We start from the raw sequence: 21,350 nt of genomic DNA, 5'->3' as shown, positions 1-21,350 counted from the left end.
CAAAATAGCTTAAGCTTGTTTGATCTATCAAGGATTTATTTTATGCGTCCAACATCTTTTCGATGAGGCCTGAGCAATGTGACTCTTTGTGATTTGGCTTTTTTCCTCGCTTGCTGTTTCCCAAGATCCCTGAGGAGATGGTGACCCAGTCCAGAAACTCGTACATGGAAGCTGAGCTGATGGTCCCCCCACTGGACGAGCTGTGCAAGGCACATGAGGAGGAGGCAATTGAGGATGAGGAAGAGGAGGATGAGGAAGGATCCTATCATGCACATCTGGAAAGGCTGGTTCAAAACCTGCTGGAAGAGGCCAAAGATAAGAGCAAAGGCTGGGTGTCTCGCTCAACGACGGACCACACAGATCTGGCTTTTAAAAAGGTACGTGGGTGTTATATTTCAAGAACATTGTGATAATTTTTGAAGGAAAGAAAAGATAAAAGAAGAAAACAGAAATTGAATAATGTTTATGTCAAAGGCAAAAAAAAGCCACTTTAAGTGTTAGCTGTTCTAATTTGTGGAATTTGGTGATCTAAAAAATAAATCAAAAAATTCTTGAAAATAATTGTCTTACACTTTCCAATGATCAGGCATAATTTGGATCATTAAACTTGTGTTTTTGTGTCAGGTTGGAGATGGTAACCCACTAAGGCGGTGGCGAGTGTGTATTGAAGTATCGGCATCACCCAGTGACGTGCTTCAGCGGCTGTTGAGACAGCGCCCCCTTTGGCAGACTGAGCTACAGCAGGAGAAGGTTCTGGAGGTGCTGGACAAACAGACAGATGTGTACCAGTACTCCTGCTGCAACATGGCACCTCACCCCAGCTGTGACTATGTGGTACTGAGGTCAGGAGTCCTACATTAAGATACCTGTTAAAACTCATCTCTAGAAAAAATGACCTGCTGTTTGATCATAATCATCTTGAACAAAATGAATCTACAATAATATGAGAAACTGCCATTTTTTTTTCACCTTAACGACTCAAAACAGGAGGTGTTTCTCAGTTCTTGAATGTAAAAAAAAATGTCTTCATCTTTCATTGAAGTTAACATTAAATGTTTTGTATTTGAGTCAATGATCTCTGATTTTGCTGTTTGACCTGTCTCATTTACTTTGTTTCATTTTTAAGTTTTTAAAAAAGCAGTGATTCTCATAAAAGTGGAAAATGCCATGATTGTTAAAGTTGTATAAAACAGTTGATCACATCCACAAATAAAAGCCTAACCTAATCTTTCCTATTTTCTCCTTGACGTTTCAGATCCTGGCGCACAGACCTATGTAAAGGCTCCTGTGCGCTGGTGAGTGTGTCTGTTGAACATGAAGACAGTCCACGCATGGGAGCAGTGAGGGGCGTGGTGCTAGAGTCACAGTACCTGCTGGAACCGTGTGGAACCGAGAGAACCAGACTCACACACATCTCCAGAGTAGACCTCAGGTGAGAGCACATTCCTATTCTTCTTACTGTCTGCATCTTGATAGTCACTGTGGTATTAACTGTGGATGCTTTGTTTGTTACAGGGGAAGATCTCCAGAATGGTACAACAAAGCATTCGGTCATCTGTGTGTTAATGAAGCTCAGAGGATCCGCTCCTCTTTCCAACCTGCTGGACCACACGAGCACTGAGGCTGAGACCTGAACCTCAGAAGTCAGAAATCTTGGGTCACACTATCAGTGCAGCTGTGCCCAGAAAAAAAACAGATCCAGGAGGAGATTTATTCAGGAAGTGGACCTTAAGTGTCTTTTCATGCTGCTGGGTACCATACTGTACTGAGTTATGGTTTTTCACACCAAGAGGGGAAGAGTTTCTGTCAGTTATCTCAACATTTCTTTATGGGCATCTTAAACAAAACCTTTCTACTTACTTATCTCATAAATCACACTTTTCTTTGTTTTCCAATTATAAAACAGTCTGAAGTAACTTATTTGATATTTGTTATGTAGTATGAGTATTTTCAGTATTTATTAATCTGTATCTACTAATCCATCATTTTGCAAATTAGGTGACCTATGGGCCTTCTACTTCTTTGTAATCCTGGGTTAATGGATATTTTGTCTCATCTTTGATACACTTTCTGCCTCATACTTACATTTAACTATATCTGATTCTGTGGTACACCTTGCACAATTAGAAACCCCATTGATTTCATTCATGTGTACAGCAAAATACCCAAAGCTGTATCAACCACTTTGGAAACTGTATCCGTAACCCATCGCTCAAAACATCAGAAGGCCTTATACTGAAATCTGTACAACCTATATGATTTTAATGATTTATTTCCATTATTGAAAATAAGCTGAAAAGAGAGAACTCATTTATCCCCGATCTGTTGTTATCACAGGCAGAGTGTATATCGAATTTCTGTGTTGACACTGTTGACATCTGAGATTGACCTTTAATGTATTTTGGTAGCCACACCTGTCCATATAAACTGTTGCAATGTGGATCTTTCTGATAAGGGTTAGATTTCTTACCCCTTTCTTCAAAGCTGTTGACTTATTGCATTGATAAAATGTTCATTGATTTGGCCTCTTGTAGAGAGTAGAGACAGAAATCCCTGTCCTTTCTATGGACAGGTATGACTAGGACCAGTGCAGTATGGGTACTTGTAAGCATACATTGTGAAAAGGGATCTGGATCACAGGAAGAGGAACATTCATCAGGTGCATCAACTCTTTTATTGGCATATTGTTTGGGATATCACTGTCTAGTTCTGTGTTTTCAGTGTTAATCTTATCTAAGGGTTATTTTAAAGTTATTCATGCCATTATAATGATGTTTTTCGGTATTACCGTTGTGTTTTTTTTATGTCTTTTTGCTGTCATGTTATACAATGTCTAAGACATGTGACCATTTCACTGCTTCTGGGAAGCATGTTTGAATTTGTGTGTGTGCATGAATGTGCCCGTGTATCTGCATTTAAGATGTACAGCCTGTGTTGTAAATATACAGTATGATGCTTTCTGTGCCATCAGATCAAACGTAAGAGCTTTTCAGGGTCCTCCTATCATATTGATAAGCTGAAATGTGAACTTTTTCCACACAGCATTCTTCTGAGGCAGAATAGCAGCAATAGCAGATGAAGCTTGCACTGCCTTGGCGCTGCCTTGGCTTTAATTTATGTTCCAGCTGTAGGCAGTGTTGCTACTGTGTTGCTATGATACAATATCTCTATAGTGCCATCAATATCCTGCGTGGAAGTTGCGTGCTGGAAAACAGTGTGGCATATTTGTGTGTAAATTTGTGTGTGTGAGAGAGTCAAAAAGACGACCGAGTGAGTGTGTGACTGTGACGTGAGCCCTTGGTGGCAGAGGTGTGGAAGAAGCTCCAAACTTAGCTCAAGAATGGGGTGATTTCTGCTCGGTTATTTCTGACACAGTGACAGAAAACGAAACCATTGTTTCTAAAGAAGAGAATAAAAAATATGAGAATTATGAGAAACAGTCTTTTGTGGTCAGTCATTAACATCGACACATAGAAATACATACTATTTTCCAAGGAATTAAGGAAACAGACACTTATATGATTTTCAAAACAAATGGCATGGCAAATTTGCAAATGTAAATGAATAAATGCAAACTTAAATTCAAAGACATCTGTAGCATTTAGAGTCTCATTGGAAACATCTAGCTTTTCAAAGAAACAACATTTATGGCTAACGGAACATTAAGTTTAAAAAAAGTGTTTACTCTTTGAAATGTACTTCACACATAATTATGCACCTTGCTGTGTGCAGAAGTGTCCTCTGAGTGGTGCTGTTGCCTTACTGGAGTCTGAAGGTCATGGATGAATCCTGAAAAGTATGCCATATGAAATTCCTTTTGAGGTAACTGAGCGAATGAAGAGTCATCAAAGCATGAGGGGTTTCATCTTCCCTAAGGGCATCACTACTGTGTCCTCTGAAGGGATGCACAGAGGAATCTAAAGCTCAACAGCACAGATCAATATTCAATCACATTTACCTACTTAGCGGTGTTTGTTGAAGACTCTCTCAGAGGACGATGAAGGTGTGTGAACAGAGACACTGCCTCCCTGTAGACCTGGGTGTGTGTTGGTTTTTAACACAGAAGAGATGAGTGAAACACTGTTTCATTAACATGTGCCCCATTTAACATGTCAGTGATTTTATCAAGAAAGTAGGGCACTCTGTTGTACCTCCTGAATGACAATGATTGTCTGCACAGTGGGTGTATCACAATGACATTACTCCTTGGGCTCTGACAAATGGAGAACATCATGAGACAATATTACACATTAAAAAAGAAAACAGTAGAAGTGAGTAGAAACCTTTTTTCCCCAAAAGCAGATGGAGCACATTTTTAGAACCTTTAATTCTAAAACAAGAGCTATACAAAGGGAAATTTTGTACAAAACTGCAGTATTCTGGTAAAGAAGCATGTACATTTCAGATGGATGTGAAAGATCTCAACTCGTCGACAGTTTTCTTTTAAAGTGAGTACTGTAGTGACCCCCTCAGGAGAAACCTGGTAGTGCAAAGTCCAGGTATTTGCTCTGTCAGTCTACTTGATGTTGTTATTGATTGCTCAGTAAAATCAGTCACTTTTCTCACACTATGAGTTGTTACCTCCAATTTCAAAGGTAAATAAAACAGTTCCTGTTTGCAGCGTGTTGAAAGATATTTGTTCAAGTACGTACTGAAGTATTCAATCACTACAGAAAAAGGTCAAGATTGGACAGGCCTGAGGCCTGTTCTGGTGTTAGCCTGTTGTTGAAGGCGCACCTCGTTAGATGATATCCAAGCGTATGGACGTATATTGGAAAACAGCTACAGAAAAACCACCTCTTGGAAATGTAAGTAACATTTAATTTCAGCATCTGTGTCATGTTTGTGTCTCAGTGAGTGACTTAGGGTTTTTTTTTAGGAGGAAAGGGTTAGCATCGCGGCTGCATACAAAACCGTGCAGTATCAACTTAATCTTTCTCCAATTGGAAAATTAAATAAATAGATAAGTAAAGGTAAAAATGAATAATTACACTGGTTACCAAAACGACTTGCTTTTCCAAATCTAATACTTAATCATTTCTAAATAATATTCTCAAACTTTATGAAGCAGTTAGAAAAGTTAGTATCTTTATTTTCAGATGCAGCCTAGGTCATACTTTTTAGGCCTGTTCTTTAAAGTAATAGATGGAAACTGTAATTTTTTTCAAACCCTGTGGAGATATTTGTTGGCCCTTGATTGTCACAAAATCCAACAAAATGACATAACAACATGACATAAACATCAATTATGATTTTATGTTTCCATTTCTTTTACCCTGCCTTTTCAATGACAGCTGAAAAGACAGTGGTAGTAATAGTGGTCTATCATACAATCATGTTTGACTGCCTGAAAACTTTTCTTTTTTTATTTCAATCCTTTCTTTTCAAACTGATATTGTATACAAGCATATGTTGCACGTTGAAAATGAAAGCTGATGTTTTAGGTGTACTTTGGAAGCTGCTAAATGTTGTGTTCTTTATCTGCACCACATTCACATTAGGAAAGTCGAGCAGAGAAGGAGAAAGACAGGGGAAAACAGATGTATCTCCTCTGAGACACGCTAATCCACTGTCTTCTCCCAGACTTCCATGATAAGGTCATTAATGAATAAATTATCCCATGAATGAATTATTGATGAGACTATGTTGGCAGCAATGTGTACAGTATTTTTGAGTTTCTGTCCTGGCATCAGCATACGAATCTGTGCACAATTTTAGAGAAAAATTAATGAAGCCCATGTTGAATGTTTCAAAGGAGGCGTGGAAAAAATTAACTTGATTTAAGTGCAGGCTCATTCTAACATTTGAGTTTGTTTCTGAGTTATGTCAGCTCAACACAATGGAAGAGACTGCATCAGTTAAAAAAGACTAGATCTGAACTGAAAAGGTAAAAAAAAAAAAAGGTACACGTCAGCGCATATGTATTGAAATCTTCAGTGCAAGAGAGCTGCATAGTCTCAACATACCGTGAAGTAGGAATATAAAAATATCTGTGAAATATCTGTATATACAGAGTTAAGGCAACTTTTACATGCTCAAGCACTATCAGTGTTAACACAAGACAATATTACAGTAGTCATAATAATAATAATAATAATAATAATAATAATAATAATAATAATAATAATAATAATAATAATTTGCAATCACAGTCATTACCATTATCACAATTACCTTTTCTTTTTTTCTTTTCTTTTTATTTTATTTTTTTAAATCAAGCAGGTCTGCATACGTTAACAAGTAACTGGACAAGAGTTCTACTCATACCACATTTAACACCTGCATGTTTTTGCGATGCTGTGTGCAGGGACTTCAAGTCTTCCCCTATAGTTTGCTAATTTTTTTTCACTGTTTGTATCTTCTGGGAGATAACACATTTCCCTGGTCAATGATGTAATCTGTAAAATTGGATTTCATTCCACTACCTTGAAAGCTTTCTCACACTTTTGCTTTGAGTAAATGTCACAGCTTTCGTTTGAGGGCTGAAGCTCCACATAAATTCTGGTTGTGTTGCCTGTCTGCTTATGCACAGTGATTCACTTTGACAGATTGATATCTTTGGGAATCTTAAGATCTCAAGTAGAATTTTTAATAAAGTTCTGGGGGTTTGAACAATGCTTGGCTGCATAATAATTGACTCATTGGGGGTTTGAAGGTCCATGGGGCTGTAGAGATTGAGCTGTACTGGATCATTGTCATGTATGCTAAGACACAGAGGAGCATAGCTGCTAACAAGACAATGTATTTGGGCATTGTTTGCTGTTCTCTGGCGTACAGGGACTCAAAGCTGGCCTTGCTAACTCGATAGCCTTTAGGGGACAAGGACTGTGCGTAAGCTTTTCCATCACACTGAAAGGCCTGTTTGATCTCAGCTGGGTTATTCATGGCCACCACCGCAGTGTATGAGCTCTGTGTTTGAGTCCAGTCAAAGAGCCGAGTCCTTGATCCCTGGTTGTGACCCCTGTCAAAGAACTGAATCTTTCATCCCTGGTGACAGCTTTCAGGACCAAAGGGAGTGTTAACACAAACCATAGCCTGAAAAATGTAGAACTGTTAAAGAGTTTGACTCCAAAGAATGTAGTATTTGACTTTTCTCCTCAATGTTTTTCAAATTTATTAAAAAATCAAACAAAAAAAACCCTTCTTTTGTAGCTTTCATCACTGCACATTTCACAGTTCATCCACAGGGCATTTGAAAGGGATTCATAAGAGCAAAGATTCCCTAATCTCCTTAACCCACTGAATCTGTAATCCTTAAAACATAATGCCCATTTTTCAGGTTGTGGGTTTTTGAGCAGGATAATGTTTTTTTCCAGAATTTGCTTTTTTTCTTTGGACTGATACATGAGCACTCCTTTATCTTTAAAAACTCCTGTAAGCCTCTTTGTGGTGTCCTCTGACGATTGTCCTCCGCAATTCCTCTAGTATTAAAGTAACTGAGTGAATGCGACAGGGAATGTGACCTGCTTGTTGAAAGTGTTTAGTCCCCCGGCTGCAGAGGATTTAAGCAAAGGAGAAAATATAAAAATCTTGTTTAATGCCCTCAAGTGTAAACTTGAAGTCTTTTAGTCTATTAATAAGTCTTGTGTTCTACAAATAAGTGCACGAATACCTGCCTTTAGGGAGAGACTTTTACACCTGTTTTAATAGAAAGTAGAAATGCACTATGAGAGTGCATCGGTCTATTTTTTTTGCAGGTCTACAGAAAGAAATAAGAGTAAAAACAAAAGAAAAAACAATGCAAATATGCAAAACATGTAAATAAACACTTTTTCCTGTATTCTTCATGCCCCAGGTGCAAAGAATGCCGTCACCCTCACTAGTCGGCCAGAATTCATCAGTTAAACACACTTTATTCTACTAAAGGACAGAAATGCTGGGAAAATGTTGTCTAACCTTAAGTGCGGCCACCCACCACTAAGTAATGCTGTAGCCTTGGTTCATGTCTATTGCCAAATTCATATAAACAAGCAAACAAGCACAGATGACAGATGGTATCTTGAAGTGTGGCACAGTTTGGTGGAACTTTGGTCCAGAAAAAGGAGATGAAGTTGTTTAAAAGCTGTAAAGCAGTAAGTAACCAACACAGGCATGCTAAGGTTATACTCCAAATAGGGACACATGAATGACCTCATGGTTTCAGCAGTGCACCAGCCATCTTACACACACCATTTGAGTGTGTTCACTTTAATTTGGCTTTGTATGTTAGCCACTCTACTTGAAATAGACATGTGTGTCTGCAAAATACATTTTATTTGTTACTTCATACTTTAAGAATGGAGTTGTGCTCCTCCTGGAGCTGCAGTCAGGTCGAGGGCGGCTGCTGGTCAGTCAAGGAGGGGAAGCTCATTTTTTTCCGGCCTACATCATAAATTTGTTTATTTATTTAAACCTTAATTCTACCCTCTGTGCCAGCTTGCTAGCCGCTGGAGCTGCTACGTGACACTACAACAGCCTGTAAGTGTGAGTGACAGGGGGAGAAGCTCCGCAGCTGTAGCTGTAGCTGCTTATTGGTGAAAAGAGAGAGAATCTTTAAACACAAGGCTTGTCGTTTTCAAGAAAGGTAAACTCGCTGGAGATCAATAAAACCTCTGGATCAGTCCAAACAACTAACTATAAAACTCAGAAGATGCTCCGGTGGAGGGTTATACTTCAAGATCGCTGACTGGCTCATTTCACTGTCAATCAAAATGGGATTCGGCCTCGGACAGATCATCCAATCATCATGCAGAAGCCGAGTGTCCAGGCCAGCCCACTGCCTCATAGACTCCCAGAGACGCTTAGCGTCCAATGGGAGGGACAAAGCCCAGCGTTTATCCAATGACCGTCCAGTTTCCACAGTTTAACAACCACTCTACACTTCCCCGCTGAAGTCAGAAGACGCTGAGCGTCGGACTGTGTTAAAGCGCTGAGACGCTGCGGGAATGAATGAGAAGGAGGTGGAGCCAGTTACCTGTGATAAGTAGCTGATTCTGAACAAAAGACGAAGGAATTCTAGCGCATATTTTGTCAATGAAATGTACACACAGCAGTACATATCACCACTTTTTTAGGGACATTTTAGGGGAAGCTCAGCTTCCCTTGCAGTCTTAGCGCAATCACCAGGGTCTATGGAGGACCCTGCCTTTCCTTTCAGCATGACAGCCTGCTTGCTGATGTTTGGCATCACATCTTGTCACTTTGATAAGCTGGGCGAGCTAAGTATGGTACGCTATGATTGATTGACACATATGCATCCAAACCAGTGAACTTTGATTTGTGGTGCATAAATGGTTTATCATTGTAGGTTAAATCAGCAACAGCCTTGGCATTATCTGATGTACATACAGACAAATTAGTGTTGCCGGAATGGTGCATTGTTTTGGTATTTGAATTGGCTGAAACTGAGACAGGGATTGTTTTGAAATGGAGAAATATTGGAATTTTTCAGATACTTATTGAGACATGTACTGGTCAGACAGAGATGCATGGTCTTGCTATGTTAACCTGCAAGAAGAATTAAAGGCTGCTGGTACAAGGATGCCATTTTAAAAGATTTTTTCCTTAGATTCTGTGATATTTAGCAGGGATAAATATTTTTTTCTCAACTATTTATCTTGTTTGAGTGTTTTCTTACCTTTTACACCAGTCTAGTAGTTGAATTTTAAATTAGTGTTAACATGAAAACTGGAAAACTGATTGCAAAAGCAAAATGGCTGTAGGAAAAAAAACGTTCAATTCTAATTAATTAAGCTCCTTGGTGTTTTAATCCAAAGTTCATTGTCAGTAAATGTTGGCGGAAATGATCCGTTGATCTGTTCGCTGAAGTAATTTAAAATTGATTCATTGTCGAATTAGATGACAACAGACAGGAAGTGGCTGTATTGTGCCAGCTCTGTAATCTTTCATCTCCTGTCCTTCTCCTCCATTATTCACACACACACACACACACACAGAAAAAAAAACATACTTATATTTATGATGACTCACATCTGTCTGTGATCTCAGGAAGTTATTACCTTTGTTTTTATGATAGTCTAAGGCCAGCCTGTTGTACATAAATATGTTTTCAGTTGTTTGTGAAAGCAAATTAAATCTGAGGCAGATAAAAAAAGAAAATTTTAATTTTAACCTTCTTTCTTCTCCTTGAACATCTTAACCATTGCACCTTTTTCATCCTGACCGGGACTCATTTATCGCTTATTTAAGCAACAACAGCTGCTTCTTGTCAAACCACATTTACCCACAACTAGACAAAAACCGGCAACAAAACAAACAGCATTTTCTCCTGTATGCAGAGATCAAACTCCCCCTGACAGACATCACCTCTGCTGCTCTCCCTGACTGCCTGATCCTCTCTGAGCCTTACTACCCCTCTGAAGCTCCAACACTCTGATCATCAGCCCACACAAGACACAGGCACTACCTTCACATGTCGCTACAAAGGTGCACCGGAACAGAGAGCTAAATGACTGCCTGCCTGCAAGTAATGCACCTCCGCTGGAGGTGAGGCAGGAATAGAAAGAGATGATTAGGTAGAGGAGAGATAAGAGAATGAGTGAGGGAGAGAGAGGGAGAACAATGTGAGTGGTTTTTACCCAATCACCAACCAGATCCCTGTTAAGACCTCTCCTTTGGCTACAGAAATCTTTTGTCGAATCATGACAAAGCTGCAGAAGCAAGCCTTTATCTGAAAACAAAGGGGAATGTGTGTGCAAGTGGGCCTACTATTGTGTGCGTGTGCGTGTGTTAGTGTGTGTGTGTGTGTGTGTGTGTGTGTGTGTGTGTGTGTGTGTGTGTGTGTGTGTTCATGCAAAATTGAGAGCAAGGTAGCATGTGTTTGAGAATTTTTCTCTCAGTGTGAGTGAAGTGCATCTCAGATACAAGATGTGTGTGTGTGTGTGTGTGTGTGTGTGTGTGTGTGTGTGTGTGTGTGTGTGCGCGCGTATGTATGTACGCAATGTCTCCATTTCCCTTGAGGTGAAGATTTGGCTGAGAGAGAAAAAACCCAATACGGCCTGTACTCATCTGTAAAAGTCCCTAATGGTATCACGTGCACACATGCACGTGCATCACACCCACATGCTCACACACAGAGCCAGAAAATATCACTCCCATGTCACCCCCACACCTTGTCACCCCTGTCAACGGTCAGCAGCCTGAGAAAAATGAGGGACATGACATTGAAGAGACTGCCATCACTACCTCTATGAAAATACACTCAGACACAGGCACACACAGGCACACACACACACCAGTGACGAATCAGCCTTTATAGATGCCCTGCTAATGGAAATCCTCCCCCAGCAGATGAGCCCTGTTGGAAGACCACATGGAGTGTGAAAATTGCTTATGTGCATAATACAGGTAGTGAACAAGTAGCCACTGTTTTTACAGCCAACCTTAGTAACTGTGGCTGTGTAGGAGTGTATACACTCAGTAGAGTGTTTTTATACAAAGAAAACCTTAAGAGTGGATAATTCTGAGGAAGCTCAAACACTATTTTAGATGCATGTTTTCCAGGTTCTTAGCTCATCTGAGGTCTGTAGTCTGAAACATCCCTTTCCCTTGACTACTTTATTAATTAGCAACTCTACTTCTTAGATTTTAGAATTCAAAGGACAACAAAGACCTTCAAAAAAAATAATTTTAGCCAACAGCTTCCATTACTAAAACTATGTCTTGCTAATGTAATGGTCAGATTTGAAGTTGATAATGAAATAGCTTATTAAACATCCAAATTTAGCATCTCACAGCTTAGCTAGCACCCAACTGTTTCCTTTAAACATGAGCTAACACAACTGTTAGCTAACATTACTAACAACTGGTAACTCATAAGCTATGCAGAGCCAATATAGATGCCTCATGTTAGCACTTGATAAATTCCTAGGCTATACAACTGTAAGCTAGCTAACAAAGATTTTGCACCTTCCCTTCTAAACCCTTCAATGATTTGAAGTGGTACTGCCAGTGTTGATGTAGACTTCTTTTGTTTTGCATTAGCTTAAAGATTATGTTTTAACCTGACATACTTATCTTTCATTGTGAAAGATTTGATGACTGTGATGAAAAAACAGTCCAAGTTTAGCAATTTATAAAGAGTACTTAAACAGATCTAGTGCAGTTTTAGCCTCCCACGCTTAGCACATGTGGAAGACTTGCCATTTGCGTAAATATACCCAAATGTTTGCACCATGAGGCTAAATTTGTACAGCTACTTTTAAATTCCAGTATTAAGAAACCACTCATGTACCAAATGTGCATGTGTGCCTCTGGGGTTTGCCATAAGCTCCCAAACCACAAAACCCTGCCATATCAATGCATACAACATTGTTTCAAAGTAATCAACATAACAGCTCGTAAGAAGTTGGAAAAGATGCTTTGTGAAACAGAAGGCAAGAAGATGAAAAAGAGGAGATAAGGAGTTGTATATAAGAGTGAACACAGCAGCAGGAGTTGAAAAGTTAGGGCACAGTGGATAAAGGTGTAAAGTGAGAAAAATCCATGTTGACAGTGGGGGAGATGTCAAAAAAGCACTTAAGTGATGTTGAATGAGGAAATTCTTTAATTCATTTATTTTCCAAACTGCTTATCCAGTTCACCCTGAACTGGTTGCCAGTCAATCACAGGGCTTCAATGAGGAAATAGAAAAGTTAAATAAAACACAGTGGTAAGTGTGACAGAAGGGGGTCTCCTAACATTAAAAGCTTAAACTGCTTTAACTTCACCAGATTTCTCCTCTACTATACCTGCAAAAAGGCCACTTTATAAAATTATATCTGCTTTTTTATCTCAATCCCAGTACCACTCCAGTAGTCATATTTACATTTCCAGAGTATTTATATATCAAAAATCACAAGCACAGTATCAAAATGAAGTGATGCTGTGCTCTGGATAAGTTGAACCCATGCATGAATGGCTTCATGTTTTTCTGCTTCAGCACCCTACCAGAAAACCCATTTCCAGTGCGCATGCGCGGCTACAGCGCGCTGCCGCAGACAGGGGGCGTCAACATGGCGTTCTCTCCTCCACGACCGCACTGACTGCAACCTGCCAATGAGAGAGAGAGAGAGTGCGAGATACAGAAAGAGAGGAGAGAGAGAGAGAAGCGTAGGCTACCATTCTGTCAAGCTTCCATCCCTTTTAGCCAGCCTTATGAATCCCTACACATTTTCTGGAGGATAGGGCGAGTTTTAAGGATTTTTGAAACGGTACTGACGCTTGATTTTCCTGCGCAGTGGATGGTTTTTGTGCGGCGGAAGACGCAGCTTGTAGAGCAGGTGTGAGAGACAGCGGCGAACGCTCCTCTCCTCCCTGTTTACGAGGGGAAATGTCGAGCGAGAAGCCGGTTTCAGCACCACCGGGCTCTGCTTCTTCGCTCTCGGACACAGATTCCCATCCCCCGCAGGGCTCCTCCGCGCAGCACCCGCCGACGCCGCAGCAGCAGCAGGTCGCCGCGGGCGCTGGCTCCGGCGCTACCGGGGAAAGGATGGTGTCTTCAGCCGGTTCTATGGTCCTCCCGGCCGGGGTGATCAACCCCGCTGTCCCGATACGGAATATCCAGATGAAATTTGCCGTGTTGGTGGGCCTGATCCAGGTCGGGGAGGTTAGCAACAGGGATATTGTGGAGACTGTGCTGAACCTGGTAAGTGGAAACAGCATGAAGAAAACACAGAAAGGCAGCCAGGGAATCACAGCCTCTAAACCCGCTATGTTTTATTTACGATGCTTCACTCCCATGGTTGTGTGGCTTTTAGAGGATGATGTCATTTGTTTGTTCGCAGGATGAAGGGTTTTTCTATTTCTGCAGATAAAGTGAGCAGTCTTGAGGCTGTATGTTGGGTAATAAATTGGCTGGGGTTGTATTATTGTAAACCCTACAGGAGCTGAATGAAGCATGTGACCCCACCAAGGCATAAAGGCTTTAATCACCAGCCATTGTTGACTAAATGACCCGTTTGTGGTGCAACAAGGAGAAACCGATTGCAGTAAACCTGAATGCTGGTAGATGAGAGTGAATTCTAAGCAGGCTATTCTCCTGACCCCGATATGTACCCTGAAGTGATGCAAAGGCAGTATGGAACAAACGGCGATTAGCCACAATGTTGTGCACAACAAACATTTAAACTCTATTTTGGATTTGTCTAAGGAGCAGAATCCTGCAGAAATGCACGTTTATCGAGCCCTGAAACAACATGAGTGAAACACGGACAAAGGCCGACTAGCATTATGCTATCCATCGACATATGTGCGTGTATGAGAATGGCTCAAAATTATGCATAGGCCTATTGTTGGAGTCAGGGCCCTGCATCATGTGCGCAAATCACTGATGTATAGGTAGCAGTGAAACGGTTATCCTGGTGTTTCTTATTGCTGTGGTTAATTTAATTATAGATCACATGTATGTTGCCCCCCTCCCTCTTTTCCATCTTTACCCTTCATACCGGAGCTTGTGTCGGTGATGCTGGGCCTACCCAACACATCCGAGGATTTAATCCAGCTGGGGAGGGGAGGGGGGGCTGACATGGCTGGTGTTTACCGTTACGAAACAGATGAGCAAAATGTACAGCAGACGTAGGTTCTGAAGACTTGTGTGTTAGGTGAAATATAGGACGTGTGTGTATGTGTGCGTGTGTGTAGTGTATGTGTGTGTGTGCTGGATGCTGCCAGCCTGTTTTCCCTCCTCCATGCATCAGGCGATGGCGTGTGCTGCATGAGATGTGCCATTAAAAGGGGGGCACTGATCATCATTTTGAGGAAGGACTAGAATACTGCAGATAGATAACCTGATTTCAGTGCAATTCTTTCTGTATGTTGATTCATTTTAGGCTTACATGTAGCCTGCGGCCTGTTTACTCCCTGGATGCTCGGAGCAGGACAGCCAACAGCCGGACTAAACCATTTTCCTCCTAGTCTGACTAGTGAGCTATCCCGATTCAGGTCGCCTCTCATCTCCCAATCGATTATTGTTTCTACAGGGAAGAACAGGGGGTTGCATTTGCTGGCTCACTCCGACCTTGTCTCCTTTCCCTTTCCAACACCCCCCCCATTTAGCTGCACAGGCTGATAACCATCCATCCTGCTCCACGGCCTCCTCCTCCTCCTCCTTCACCCTGGAGAGGCTGAGGGGAACGATGTTGCCTGCATAGACTGGCCAGGCAGGGCAACGCCATGCATTTAAAAGCAGGTGGAGAAGAGAAGAAGGAGGAGGAGAGGGGGGTTGAGGGAGGGTGGGGGAGGAGAAGAGAGAGTGGAGGAGGAGGAGGATGAGGTGGTAGGATGCTGCAGTGGCTATGTGCTCTGAAATCACCAGCTGATGCAGCGGAAGAGGAAAGGACTCAGTGAAAGCTCATCAGAGCATCCAACTGAAATGTGCTCTGTTTTTTGTTTTTTTTACATAAATACCTGCAGTAAGACCCCCGCTTTTATTGTGAATGCTGCTCTAATGCATTAACACACAGAGGCCCAACACCCAGACAAATTAAAACAGTGTGTGTTAGCCATACTGAGCTTTACTGGCTAAATCCTGAATTGAAGAATCAGTTCTGGTTGCAAGGCTGCCAATAGCTAAGCCTGTTAGGGAATTCTGCTGCCCAGCTTCTTAATTAAAAGAGTTGAAACAAAGAGGTGTGGAGGCAGGAACCTCAGTGGTCATGCTGCTGGTACAATGAGTCCAGTGTGACCCAAAAGCTGATCCATTATTCCAGTCAATGTGGGAGACCACAGTGGCCACAGTTCTCCGTCCACCGTGGCCGTATTGATCAGATCCCTCTGCGGCTCGGGAGAACAGATGGCTTGTCGGCTGAATCAGATATGCCCCTCATTGTATACGGTGTGATGCTGGCGAGTGAACTGTAGTGTCTCTTGAAAGAAAGAGTTGAACAGAAAAGAGAAAACATTATAAAATCAACTTGGGGCAGAAATCCAGCTGGACTGATGCTGATAGGGTGAGAAACAAAAACAGAGTGGTGATAAACCTTGGTCTTTGTTGCTGTTTCTATCCAATAAGGAAAGTGTTTTTTTTACATGCAGAAAGATTACCTCAGCACACACACATATACACATGCGTTGTGTATTTGTGCTGCTGGCTGCGAGGTGCACGGCTATTATCATCAACAAGGCATCACAGTTGTCAAGGCAACACTGCTATTTGACTGCCTGCCTCCAGACGCTCGACCACCTGGTGTTGCTTTCCACTTCCGGACTTCTGCATTAGCACTGCTCTGTATCTCTCTTACACTCACTCTTTGTCCACGGATCCATCCATCTCATATTAATGTGTTGATAATTTAAGGCTTGTGTTAAGCACAACAAGCAACATAACATTGACGTAACTGAGAAGAGACTGGTAGAGAATGTTGAATGGTGAATAAGCTTGGTTTACAGTGTGCTGTCATGAGTCAGTGATCCCTATTGTTACAGACTGTACAAGTCTGAGAGAATATATGACAGTAACTTTCAGCAAAAGATAAAATAAGAGGTGGGTCTTTTAGAAAGTAGTTGTAAGCATGTTGGTCTAAATGCTTCAGAATTTCCCAGTTGGGTTGAGAATTGGCTGGTGTGAAGGCCAAAGCAAGCGACTTACATTGTTCCTATGGAAGGATTCAGTGATTGGACTGACAGTGATGGAAGAAACCCCATTTACTTTTTCTTTTTCCTGGAGTTAATTTGCTCTTTATACAGTATGTCCACTAGGCATGGATGTATTTCTAGCATGTAGACTGCTATACATGTTGGGGTTTGAAATCAACCAGATAATGTTGCGTCATAGACTGCAGGATGGGACACTTTATGGCATAAATATAAGGGATGCACGATATTATCGGCTCAATATCGGTATCGGCTGATAAAAGCTTAAAAACACGTTTATCGGTATCTGCAGATATGAAAATTTCTGCTGATATGCACAGCTGATAAGGTGCTATTCAGTTAGGATTATTATTATTTTCCATCTGAAAAATAAGCTCCTTGGATAAAATGTAGCACTTCATTTATTTGCACTGCAGAGCTCTGTGTCTGTCACCAGGTTGTTACAGTAGCTCTAAAATAATCAAATGCAACTTGGTTATGTTTAAAAATGCATTGTACATTTAAAGTTCATGTGATCTAAAGAAATTATTTTTCTGTATTTCAATACTGAATGTCTTGAGTTTGAAAAAATAATACATTTCTTATTTATGGTAAAATCAAACGTTTTTTGTCTTGTTTTATGTGTGTTTCTTAAACAAATGAGACCGTCACAATAAGAGTAACATAAATTCCAGTACAGGATAGACTTAGCTTTCTTTACAGTGAAAAAAACAAACAAACTTTTGATTTTTGTTATCGGTATCGGCCAAAAGGGGTTTCGATGTATCGGATATCGGCAAAAATCCAATATTGTGCATTCCTAGATTTATCGGAACATAAGTATCAGATCCTGACTTGGTATCATCAGATACTCAAAATCAGATGACTCAGACTGGGACTCAGGGGAAAAATACCTGATCGAGACATCCCTAATTTACAATACAGCAATCTTCTTTCAAGATACACTAATCAGCTCAGCTGCTGATGCCTGGATTGCAGGACGTGGTCTTGCCTCACATCTGCATATCTGAGATAATTAGAGCCCTGTAGCTCATCAAACTGCTCTCACATCTGTCCCTGGTAACTGTTATTATCCCAAGATCTTTAAGACCAGCCTGAAAAAGAAACAACCATTTTTTGCCACAGTGTCAACCGGCAGTGGGGAAATGTGCCAGACTCCTAACCCCAGATCATTTTGATGTGATATGTATGATCAGGTTGTCTCTGCCGTTGCTTTTATTTAAATTGAGAACAATCATGGTTCTCATAGGGTTTTAACCAATCAGAATGTAGTATTTAAAACAGCCCTTAGCATGCTGTATGATTGGCCCAAAGGTAAAATGTCGCCTGATGGAAGACGATTTACTGTGTTTTTATCCGTATAGAGAGCAGAGTCTTTTTCTTTCATTTTTCAAACTCTTTTTGATTGAAAATCTCAGATTTTTCTATTACCTGGGTGGGCCGCTCTCCACTCCAGGCAGTGATTATCAGGTTTGACATGTTGTGAGCTGGATTTTTGGGAATAAGAAGTGAGGAGGAGTTTTTGTTGACAGAGGGAAAAGGTTTGACATATGATCTATCTGAAGTGCACTGTCATATCTGTTCTTTATTTGAAGAATCCAGAGGTATTTTTCAAATACAGACAGTGCTGTCACTTTTGCCTCAGTACAGCAGCAGATGTGCTTATTTTTGGACTGCTCTATCTTGTTGTAACGCTGCTTTTTTGGGATCAAAACGGTGCGTTTGTCTGGCATAGAAAATGCTTCGTGACACTGCTTTTCATTTTCACCTTTAGCTTCCTTCTTGGTGGGAAGTAATATCTTCTGGCAATGTCAATCCCCACCTGAGCCTCCTTAGTCCTCCCACTGAGTCTCTGTTTGCAAAATCCTCATTATTCTTGTCCACACTCCACAAGGTCACCTGATACTGAGCTCACAGCCGACGGAGTCAGAGGTAGCACAACACACTAAGTTTAACATGCATAAAGAGCATTCAAAATGCATGAAAACACACCGTAGCATCTCAGTGAGGATTTTCTTAGCTGAAGGGAAAATAACCAAATAAGTAAAGAAAGTAAGATAAAATAAACACGGTAGTATTTAAAGAGATACGATTTTTTTGTTTTGTGATGATTTCAGTACTACTTGACCCCAGTGTCTGCCCGGGGTGACATTACTGTATACTGCATGGGTTTTAAAGGACTTGGTCACCCAGTTTCAGAGCATGTAATGTGGAATACTGTTTTGCCCTGTGGTGGTTTTAAAATGCCAGTTAAAAAATTCAGTTTGATTGAACTGTTCTCTGGGTTTGCCCTGTGGCTGCTGGATCGGAGCAGAGGCTAACTATTAGCCTGCAGCTCTGTAATCTGCTTGCAGGGCTGTGCTGACAAATAACAATGCGTCATTGTGGCCTTGCACAGCCTGGCCATGACTCTTTTAACAAACATCAAACTAACAGACTTACATTTTCTCAATGAGAAGTGTTGTCTTGTTAATATGCATAGAAGCGTTAACCATATGACATGACACCCTTTTAACAAAGCAGTTTCAATGCTCATTCTTTTCAGTCTTCTTTAGTAGTCGGAGATGAAGCATAGTGTTCTTTACCCAGCTCCTTGTCTGCTGGGTTGTACAGTAGCAAAGCACATAATGAAAGGTTCTGCTTGGTATTACCGTCATTGACTAATAAGACTACGGTTAAGACAACAGGCTGTACAGAATGTACTGAAATACCAGCCTCAGCAGCTGTAAGTAGGGCAGCCTCACCAATAACTGCTATTATGCAAAAAGAAATGTGGCTGATGTCTCCACCATGAACTTACTTTTATGTTCTTAGGTTTTTGTGTCCGTCTTTACCCAAAGTTGACTTGAATGTATTTTTTGTATGGTCATTGTTGTTTTTTTGCTGATCTCACAGGAAATATGAAGACAAGTTGTACTAGTTTTTGCCCAAGAGCTCCGTGTAACAAAAGCATTATTTATAGAGAGCAGGATGCTGTGTGGATTAGAAACTTGACTGGATGAGCAGAACTTGTCTTACGTTTATTTCTTCACTACAACAACCTGCTCAGTGTTAATTGGGAATGGACTTTATTGAATTAAAAATAATTATAATTCCTCAGTTTTCCTTTTTTTTGAGCTGTAGTCACAGTAAATGTAGCACTATTAGCTGTGACTCATTGAAAAGTTTGTCACTAATCACATCATTAACTGTTGTTCCTCATCAATGTTGACAACTTTTTCTCCATGAATCAGTTCCTCAACCCCACTGTCCCCTGTATCTCGAAAACCTCATGGACTTGCTCAATTTTGAAGATGTCAGTGTTCTTAGTTACAGAATTGTGAAACTTTACTGCCTTCTTTCTTCTTGGCTATGCTTGTCTTTTTTTTTCTGTGCTTTTTTTTTCCATTTAAAACAAACAAACAACAAAGTGACCTGACTAATTTTAGTAATGGCAATGCTACCAAAGTATTAGCATTGAGGTTTTTCTTTTTATCTGCTCAAATCATTGTGACAAATTCAGGAAAAACATATTTCTTGATTTTCCATGCATCAGTTAATTTTCTTACACTTATGAGTGGGTTTTTTTAAAAATTCCAATTAAAAAGTCGCCTGAAAAATAATGTGCATTATTGTAATCTAACTATTGTCTTAGTTAAAACTAACCAAGTTGGTTTTTTTTATACCTACTGCCAGGGCCGAAACAATTAACGGACTCTAACACAAGTCAATGTTAAGATTGTTTACTGATAAATGTAACTGTCAACAACTAAACTGATGTCATTGTTCCATTATCATGCTGTGCATGGACACAACATTGCTCTCAAAAGTTTAAATCCAGATCAGTGAGTCATTTCCCATCCTTACTGACTATGATGAGTGTAGTCATTTAAAACACTGATTGTAAAGTAACATGGGATGGCAGTTACCGTCTAGGAACCACACCTTCATCACTGCATATAAACTTAGCACAAAATGTAGGGCAATTTGTGTCCAATAGATTTTTCTTGGTATAACAATGCTTATTGGCAATAAGTTCTGTACCATAAGAAAGCCTGTCTATTTCCCTTTGAAACGGTGCCATGTTTGTGAGAAACATGCATTTGTGGGATGAGCTGAGTACTTGGGGTTGTGCCTATGCAAATTTCCTAAATCTTTTCATTGGCAGTGCCGAAAAGCTTATTCTTCTGTTGCTATTGACTCTTGTTTTGAGCTTCTGGTACCCACAGCGCACCTGTGAGCCCTGCTAATGCTGTGTCTCATATTGGATACTTCTGTTAGTTCACTAAAACACTGCCGATTCGCATTTACTGGAAATGACGACTACAAGTATTCTTCTGTGATTCATTAATTACAGCCGTACTTTACTCTTTGATCCATTCCGGGAATTGGCATGCCGTGTTGGACTGACCTGGGTAGGGCCTGTGTGAAGGTAACTTAAAGCTGGTGTTCGGTAAAACCAAGTTGCAGCATTATTTGGAGTGTTCGTGGATGTCCTCCTTCCACATTCAAACTCCATTACTTCAGCACCTTACAAACTTCAAACCAGGTTGAGTGTGTGTGTTTCCCGATATTAGTAATTACAATATGATGCTCACCTCAGTATGCAATGTGAAGGTGTACTGACGGATCAAGACTTATAAGATTTTTGCCTTGAAATAAGAAACATACTCATTGTGTTTGTGTTGTATGATTACAGTTAGTCCTCCAAAGATTGTGGTTAGAGCTGCATCCCTCTCAACAGCCTGTTCATTATAACAGCAACCATCCACTGGGAACTAACACTGTGACTACAAAGCATT

General features: G+C 40.6%; 2 protein-coding genes across 25 annotated transcripts in view; both read left to right on the top strand.

Moving 5' to 3' along the window:
* The window catches only part of stard13a (StAR related lipid transfer domain containing 13a), a 57,723-nt gene extending 54,237 nt beyond the window's left edge, over positions 1-3,486 (top strand). Inside the window, exons 15-18 of one of the 2 annotated variants that reach the window (XM_074672098.1) lie at positions 126-377; positions 625-842; positions 1,256-1,432; positions 1,516-3,486. In XM_074672098.1, the coding sequence (XP_074528199.1) occupies positions 126-377; positions 625-842; positions 1,256-1,432; positions 1,516-1,621 (753 nt within the window). In that variant the 3' untranslated portion in view covers positions 1,622-3,486. The remainder of the gene's footprint in view (positions 1-125; positions 378-624; positions 843-1,255; positions 1,433-1,515) is intronic. The other variant, XM_074672100.1, reaches the window with a different exon arrangement.
* A 9,568-nt stretch (positions 3,487-13,054) lies between these two features.
* Positions 13,055-21,350, top strand: part of nbeaa (neurobeachin a) — a 110,944-nt gene continuing 102,648 nt past the window's right edge. For 15 of the 23 annotated variants that reach the window (XM_074672555.1, XM_074672556.1, XM_074672554.1 and 12 more), the window contains exon 1: positions 13,056-13,624. In XM_074672555.1, coding sequence (XP_074528656.1) covers positions 13,310-13,624 — 315 coding nt within the window. In that variant the 5' untranslated portion in view covers positions 13,056-13,309. Of the gene's footprint in view, positions 13,625-21,350 lie in introns of all 23 variants that reach the window. The other 8 variants (XM_074672545.1, XM_074672535.1, XM_074672551.1 and 5 more) reach the window with 1 other exon arrangement.

Source organism: Halichoeres trimaculatus, unplaced genomic scaffold, assembly GCF_033239565.1.
Source record: "Halichoeres trimaculatus isolate MK-OKI-2021-1 unplaced genomic scaffold, fHalTri1.1 fHalTri1_scaffold_6, whole genome shotgun sequence".
Lineage (NCBI taxonomy): Eukaryota > Metazoa > Chordata > Actinopteri > Labriformes > Labridae > Halichoeres > Halichoeres trimaculatus.
Note: the sequence above shows the minus strand (reverse complement) of the source record. Positions and strands in the feature narration are given on the sequence as shown.